Source organism: Limulus polyphemus, unplaced genomic scaffold, assembly GCF_000517525.1.
Source record: "Limulus polyphemus unplaced genomic scaffold, Limulus_polyphemus-2.1.2 Scaffold83, whole genome shotgun sequence".
Classification (NCBI taxonomy): Eukaryota; Metazoa; Arthropoda; class Merostomata; order Xiphosura; family Limulidae; genus Limulus; species Limulus polyphemus.
Window position 1 is genome coordinate 753,918 of NW_013665693.1, and position 8,820 is coordinate 762,737.

Here is an 8,820-nt window from a genome sequence, read left to right on the forward strand (position 1 = left end):
CAAACATTTATAGTTCAGGAATATAGTGTTAACTACTTTAAATCTATTAAGTTATACTATAGTCATAGAAGTTTGTTTCTTGATTTTAGAACATATTTTATTCCTTATAAGTTCATTATCGCAGAAACCTTGGCGTGCTTTAAAAAATGTTAGCAAACGATTCTTTAAATGTAGAACCATCGCTATTGAAAAAGTATTTTTAACAGTGCGAAAATACATAAAACAAAAATTCAAAACCACGTCGTTAAATATGCGTTTTAATGGCACTGGGAAAATTGTATAGAAATGACAACAACTGTTTTTTAATATTATCATATACAAGTAAAAGAAAAACATTATCGCTAAATATAGACAAAAAAACTATGTAGTGCTGGCTATTGAACTTGAAAAAGAGAACCGAATTAGATAGGGATGAAAGTGAACATATCATTTGATCATATGGCATACTTTACATGGAGAATAAAATCCCTACATTACTGGCTTCTCCACTTTGTTTATAGAAAGTCTGGTGTATGAATAGAATCTCATCATTATACCTTTCCTTCAGTCAACTTTAGAATACTAATTTTATGATTATTTTACAATGGAGCAACATTTTATGATTGGAAATTCTAGTTCTATTTGTTTTGTCAGTAAGTAATATGGAGATTATATTCTCCATGTAAAGTCTTAGTCTGCTATGTAATCATTAGCCGATCAATTGATATGTCCACTTCCATTCCTAATTTGATTGGTTCCTTTTTTCAAGTTCAGTAGCCAGACCTACATAGCTTTTTTTATTTGGCAATAAACTCTTCCTTATACTTGCTTATTTACTTTTTTATAAGATGGCGTACCTGGGTTACTATGTTATAAAGTGTATTCTAAAGCTTTATCAATTTTGCATAGAATAATAGTAAAATAAGCTGTCAAAGATCGTAAAGACCGTTTTGCTCTATCAAATAATGATAAAATTACAGTTACTGCTAGAACTAGGTAGGCGCTAGGCCTGATGAAGAAATATGATTATGAACGAAAATAAGAAATCTCGGTTTTGACTCTTCCTTTGTTTTCGACCTTGGGACGCTCTGGATAGCTGAAAAGCGGCATATACACCGGAGATAGAGCAAATATGCTAGGTGGCTCTTCATATCAAGCTTCTGATGACCTATAGAGAAGAAAACTCAGATGACTTTTGTATTGCTTTAATACGGGGGTCCGTGCCATCCCAACATAGAAAGCGCTAGCGCACTCTCCGGTAAACAATGTTATTAACTGTATTTGAAGTTTGTCTGGACAAAAATCCTGAAATATTCAGTTCTGTTAGTCTTTGTAATTTTTTTTTTGCTATATATCATTAGCACTTTATTATTAGGAATGGAATGAACTATCTAATTAGCTATAAAGGAACCAGACCGCTACATTCTTTTTTCAAGAAATTACCGTTCGATTTGCCGTGTTATTTTATTTTATTTTCATTTATTAATTTTCTATATTTCTACGACGAGAACATCTATGAGGCTAAATATCTGCACAAGCATAAAAATATTTTATTTCCAAATTATCAATACAGCTTTATACAGCTTCTAAATATTAAATATATATATATATATTAAAAATTCACTGTTTGTTATGTCAGTTTAGCTTAGAAAACAAATTGTCATAATTTTTGAGTACATATATATATATTTCTGTGAGAGTATGGGTGATGGTGGAGTGCCTATTTAATGACATGTGAAAATTATACTCTCGTCGCAATGAAATTCGTCGAGATCCAGTAAGAGAGAAAAATAAAAATAATGTGATTTACTAATGTTATACCGGTAAGAGATGAATAATTAATTATGAGACTATAAATATTATGCAATGATAATTGTTGTCATTAACTTATTACCTAGAAATAATTAAATATCCAATTTTCCGATACCTTTTATTCTCCGCATCTAGAATCTCTGTGAGCAAACAATCAGCTTTTTAGATTAATCTAACTTTTGTGAAACGGTTGTCTTTAATCAGCAAGCCTAGCCCCCGGTTTACCACATGCTGACTGGTTGCTTAGCAATGCTCATTAAGGTGAATTCTCATTTATTTGAGAAGAAAACGTGTATTAACATCGTTTATTACTGGATGAAATGAACATTCTTCTGGTGTATTCCCTTTCATTCTATCTGAAAGAAAAATATTGTATATTAAATTCCTGTGATTGATGCATGCAAAACCTTTAGGATAAAGCTAGCCTGACGTATTGACTACTTGATTTAAAAAAAAATCTACCATGGTACTTTTACGTCATATATTCCTCCCCATTCCTTCTTCTCCTCCTCCTCTTTGTATAAGTTTAGTTCGTCTAAATAAAATATAAGCTTAAGCCAAATAGATCAATTACCATAGGACCGCATTTTATGAACTTTGTTTGTTTGAAGATAAGCACAAGGAAACACAATGGGCTATCTGTGCTCTGCTCCCCACGGGTATCGAAACCTGGTTTCTAGCGTTATAAGTACGCAGAGATACCGCTGTGCCACTAGGGGGAGACTATGAACTTGGTATATAAACATCTGTTTCATCTTGTTATATATATATACATACATACATACAATCAAACTAGGTTATACAGAAAGTACAGTTTACAAATGAAACTAAATACATAGATTATGTTTATATTAACAAAATTTTGAAGCCTCACTAAGTCGTTACAGTCCACGTCGCCATGTCCTGTCATGCTCTACTTAACGACCGTATGGCGTAGTTTTCCATTACAAAAGGCTCGATCGTAAGGCTGCCGTGTTCAAAACACACAACTCCTTCCTGCTTGCTTTTCATAACCTATCTAGTGTACGAGAACGACAGTTTTCCAGAACCCGTTTCGATAATCTGATCGCACATAAATCAAAAATTCAGACAGAGACCCTTCTTGATTATGTCTCTCACTGTTGCCTGGGAAACGTGGACAACTTTTACCACTGACCTTTGTGTTCTTGAATCCTCATTCGTTAAAAGATGCCGCACTTTGCTTACAAAAGATGGAGTACGACTTGTTACAGGTCTCTTTTTTTCGATGGTCCTGGTTTCCCAAGTTAATCCATATTCTTTTGTTTTCTATTAGCGTTAAATATAAGGAATATCTCCTTCTTAGGAACTCTAAATCCCTGATCTAAATACATATTTACAATGAGGGTGTATGAACATTTTGCGTCAGAAACAGCTGTTACATACCATTCTCAAAAGCGGTTAATTTCTGTGGCATCACCCTATTACCTATGAAATGCCTAACAATTTCAAAATATAGTTCTTATGCATACCATTCTATCGCGAATTTTTATCGGCTGTGGTTGTCACGTGACTTGCTGATTTGCGTATCTAAGATTGTTAAATATAATATCCTCAACCTTTTGTATTCTGACTTGCTTCTTGCAATTCAAGGCTTACAAGAGGTCTGTATAGAATTCTTATACGTGTAATACATACATACATACAATCCTCTTTTTGTGAATGTTCACGCCTGTAACTTTATTTAGTTTTCTCATTGATGTTATTTGCATAAGATAAGTTTTTGCTTAAAAGCTAAGATGTTTTTACCTTTATATGTACTTCAATGTTGTGTATATGTTGTTAGTTTTGTGGATATAAACAAAAACACACGGGTAACATCTAATTATGCTCATAGTAGAAAAATTCCTAGATGTTTTTTATAAAGGATGTATTTTTCTTACATAATTGGGCCACACACGGCCTATTGGTTAGCATACTGGGTTGTGAATCAAAAGATCCAAGATTCAAGCACTGATTCCGATTATCATGCTCCACATTTCAGCTGTGAGCATGTTATAAAAGCGACAGTCAACCCTCTGATTTGGTTCAAAGAACCAGACGAAGTTCTTGTGACCAAGAAAGATAGTAGGGCTACCCTACTTGTGGTCAGTCGCTCAAATTCAGAGGCGGTTGTAGCTAGCTAAGCCCATGGAGTCTCTGTGTGTATAAAGTGACGTTCAAGTTTTAAATTTCTAGTTCTTTACCTTGTAAATAGTTATAAACAATTTCAATAAAGCAGTGCGCATGGCAGACACATTTTACAATTCACGAAGCTTTGGTAGAAAAAAAAAGGTATTGAAACCAGAAAAAGTAACCAATGAGAAATTAGACTTCGATATTAATGAACTATTCCATAAAAATGGGCTGGTAGGTAATTTCAATCTGTATTCCATTGAACATTAGGCATTTTAAAATACACTTTCTATGAACATTTTTTTTTCTTCTCAAAACTGTAAAAGAAAAATGCCTCCTACAAAATATAGCACCCAAAAAAATAAATATGTTAAAAAAAATCTCCTCAACTAGTTCATGCGTGGGAAAATTCTTATGGAAAACTCGAGGACAACTCTCTTCGCACAGACAAGTGAAGGAATCATTGGCTAAAGTCATTACTTGTATTCGCTGTTTTCTGTTTGGTTTGATGAACATAGGAAAGCTAATGATTCTGTAAAATAGTGAATTTTTCTTAAAACTAACACTTTTTGACACCCTCACAGTTATAACGCAAATTACACCCTACTTTGATTAATTTTCTAGTTGCAGACCTGGACGACCACCTAAGAGAGTTCCTATGACGGGACCTATGTCGTCATCAGCCAGTCTTCTTAAGAAAGGGCGTGTGGATGGTGAATATCATGGGTACAAGAATATCCAGCGGAACGGTATGTTTAACTAGAATGAAAAAAATAAAGCTAAGTATATGTAAATATGAATAGAGGTAATTAGAAATAGTACTTAGTAAGGCAATGCAAAACTATAATAGGTTATGGATAACTCCACATCTCAAACAAGAAGATTGACCAACAATATGGGGATATCCAAATAATAGACGACCAAATAGACCAAGAATACGGATATAACCGCGAAACGAACAAGTTGATGACAAGCGATATGGACGTATCTGTATACGAGATAAGCAGATCAAGAAACAATATGAACATATTGACGAAACAGATGACATGGATATATCCTTATACTTAACAAGCAGATCAAGAAACAATATGAACATATTGACGAAACAGATTACATATCCTTATACTTAACAACAAGCAGACCAAGAAACAATATGAACATATTGACGAAACAGATGACATGGATATATCCTTATACTTAACAAGCAGATCAAGAAACAATATGAACATATTGACGAAACAGGTTATATAAATATATCCTTATACTTAACAAGCAGATACTTATCTATTATGTCGATACACCAATATCATTGATCCATCTATTTTAGATGTCTATGACATCGGTTTTATTTTCTTGGTACGTCTATAACACCTACTTATCTATTATGTCGATACACCCATATCATTGATTCATCTATTTGCGTGTCTGTTATTTTTTAGATGTCTATGACATCGTTCTTATCTTCTTGGTACGTCTATAACACCTACTTATCTATTATGTCGATACACCCATATCATTGATTCATCTATTTGCGTGTCTGTTATTTTTTAGATGTCTATGACATCGTTCTTATCTTCTTGGTACGTCCATAACACCTACTTATCTATTATGTCGATACACCCATATCATTGATTCATCTATTTGCGTGTCTGTTATTTTTTAGATGTCTATGACATCAGTTTTATTTTCTTGGTACGTCCATAACACCTACTTATCTATTTATCTGTTATGTGGACATATCTATATTGTTTGTCTATTTACTTTGTCTGTTTCATTAATAGGTTCATAATGTTTCTTGAGATATATTGTAAAAATGTAATTATGCTGAGCAGATATATTGTAAAAATGTAATTATGCGATTTGAACATTTAAAGTAAAAAAATCTGTTAAATTCTGGAATCAAAATACGCATATTTTTTTGGTAACAGAGTAAACAATTAAAATTAGAATAATAAAAATCGCCCATCAGACTATAAATATAAACATTATTTTATGTGTAGTTAAAAAGATTTGTTTTATATTTTATTTCAAGTGTTTAACGTTTACCCCCAGTAGCGTGATATAACTCAGAAATTATGTCAAAACTTTATAAGATTGCAATTTTACTTCTAGAAGCCTATTGTTTCTTTGTTTTTAAACGTAAAGGGCTATCTGTGATGTGCCCACCACGAGTATCAAAACCCGATTTTTAGTGGTGTAAGCCTATATTTGGTAGTTGAAGACAGACAATTATTTCTTACCTAAACGTATGATTATTGTTGTTAAAGTAAAAAAAAATAATTTTGTCTATTTACTGGATTACACTAGTACAGATCACAGTAGTTTCTCTATTTACTGAATTAACCTTTATGTTTCAGGCTTAATTGAAAACTACACTAAAACGGGGCAAGAGTTGTGTCACGTGATGGAAACTAGTATGCACTGCATGAAGTTGTTTAACTGTATTTTATTTAGTACGTAAATAAATATTTGAAAACTTTAATTTTACATATATCTGTTATGAGTTTGTTGTTAAACACAATAGGCTATCTGTTTTTTAGTGTTATAAGCCCTCAGACATATTGCTTAGCCACTAGGAAGATGTATTATAATCAATGTATTATTTTGTAAGGAAGAAAATGTAACATTATTTCAGTACAAAAGGTGATATTTAGCGTAAAATGCGTTGTTTATGTGCGAACAAATATATTATAACCTTCTATATACAGCGCCCCCCGTGGCTCAGCGGCAAGTCTGAAGGCTTGTAACAACACTAACATCTGGTTCTAATGTTCTCGGTGGGCAGAAGCAGATAATGGTAGCCTACTGTGCATTTTTTTTTTGCTTAACAAGAAATAAACAAAACCACATAGCTATTGGAAGATTCATATATAACATGTTCGATTCAGGGCTGAGCTTCTTACTGCCCGCTTAAAACGACTGTTGTCAACTGACTTTTAAAACCAGTTCATTGTCTATTTTCAGTTAGCACCGATGGATTTGCTAAATTTCTCACGTCATATTTCTTACAGTTGTTTGGGTGTCGTTGGGATCTACACATCTGTTGGGTAAAGATTAGCTATCCCCTAGACCTACGACTCCTTGGCAACAATAAAAAAATCATAAAGCTCAAACTCGGAATCAAAAGCTAGATTATACAATAGCTGGTAGTACGATATTGACTCACGTCAAGTAGCTGTACCCTAGAAACTGAAGGGGCAGTCGTGTTTAACTACCTATATCTATAAAACGAATATTAGCATTGATATACTTTTTAAATTTCTTTGATTTATTAGATGCAATAATATGCTGCTAGAACTTAGATCCAGTGCCAGATCAACCAAGAATAGGCCCTTGAGACGAAATAAAATAGGCCCCGAACCAGAACAACTACCTTTTATCAGCAATCAGATTCATTGCATAACTCACCTATGTCAAAATCTGTACAATGAAACTGACAAAAACAATGAAATAAATGTTAAGCAACCAATAAGTAGATGCATTACGCCAGATTCACGCGTTATTGAATAGGGGGCTTAATTACATTTTTACCAAAAACGATAAAAAGGGTTTTTTATAAAATGATAAAATCACTTTAATTTAATCAAAATATAATAAGTGTACAACTATAAAAATTATATGTTTTTAAAATGGTTACAGGCTGATTTTTGTAAAACTAAGTTAAAATATAAAACTCGATTAAAACATTTTTTGTTGAAGGCGTAAAATATACACGCATACATGTAAGAACGTGAACAATGAACACCGTTATTGTTTTTTATGGGCCTAGGCCCAGTGGACCCAATGGGTAATCTGGCTGTGTTTAGATCACATGCACAGTTAGAGCTATGACATATGTACAGTTAGAGCTATGACACATGTACAGTTAGAGCTATGACACATGTACAGTTAGAGCTATGACACATGTACGGTTAGAGCTATGACACGTGTACAGTTAGAGCTATGACACATGTACAGTTAGAGCTATGACACGTGTACAGTTAGAGCTATGACACATGAACAGTTAGAGTTATGACACATGAACAGTTAAAGAGTTTTGATATATGTACAGTTAAAGTGTTAGGATACTTGCAAAGTTGGAGTTACGACACATACACAGTTAAAGAGTTACGACACATACACAGTTAAAGAGTTACGACACATACACAATTAAAGAGTTACGACACATACACAATTAAAGAGATACGATACATACACAATTAAAGAGATACGACACGTGTACAGTTAAAGAGTTGCGACACATACACAATCAAAGAGTTACGACACGTGTACAGTTAAAGAGTTACGACACGTGTACAGTTAAAGAGTTACGACACATACAAAGTTGGAGTTACGACACATATACAATTAAAGAGTTATGATACATACAAAGTTGGAGTTACGACACATATTCAATTAAAGAGATACGACACGTGTACAGTTAAAGAGTTGCGACACATACACAATCAAAGAGTTACGACACGTGTAAAGTTAAAGAGTTATGATACATACAAAGTTTTGTACACGTGTCGTAACTCCTTTGGAGTTATTAAACTAAATGTTTTTAGTTAGTAATTTCCTATAAATATAGTCACCACCTAAACCAGATAATTCATATTTCTTTTAGTTGTTCGTTATCACTACAAAAATGCTCATTCGAATTTACGTTCAGACTTTTGCTGCTTCTTACGTAATAGCACGTGCTGCTTTTTTGTGCATAGATGAAAGTGTTAATTTAAAGAAAACTGCAAAACGTTCGTATGACAGTAATGGGATAAAGAGAATAGACATAGTACAATTTGTGTTTCTTTGGTAATCGTTTCTTATAAAAAAATTGTTACTAGTATAAGTTCGGTGACGAGAAACCCACTTTGAGACTAATAATGGCTGGAGACGGCTTGAATGGGAACTTCCAAC

The 8,820-nt window shown here is 33.2% G+C and overlaps 1 protein-coding gene across 2 annotated transcripts in view; it reads left to right on the top strand.

The window, feature by feature from the left end:
* Positions 1 to 8,820, top strand: part of LOC106467791 (dachshund homolog 1-like) — a 67,212-nt gene that overhangs the window by 29,314 nt on the left and 29,078 nt on the right. For both annotated transcript variants that reach the window (XM_022396726.1, XM_022396728.1), the window contains exon 2: positions 4,549 to 4,673. In XM_022396726.1, the coding sequence (XP_022252434.1) occupies positions 4,549 to 4,673 (125 nt within the window). The remainder of the gene's footprint in view (positions 1 to 4,548; positions 4,674 to 8,820) is intronic.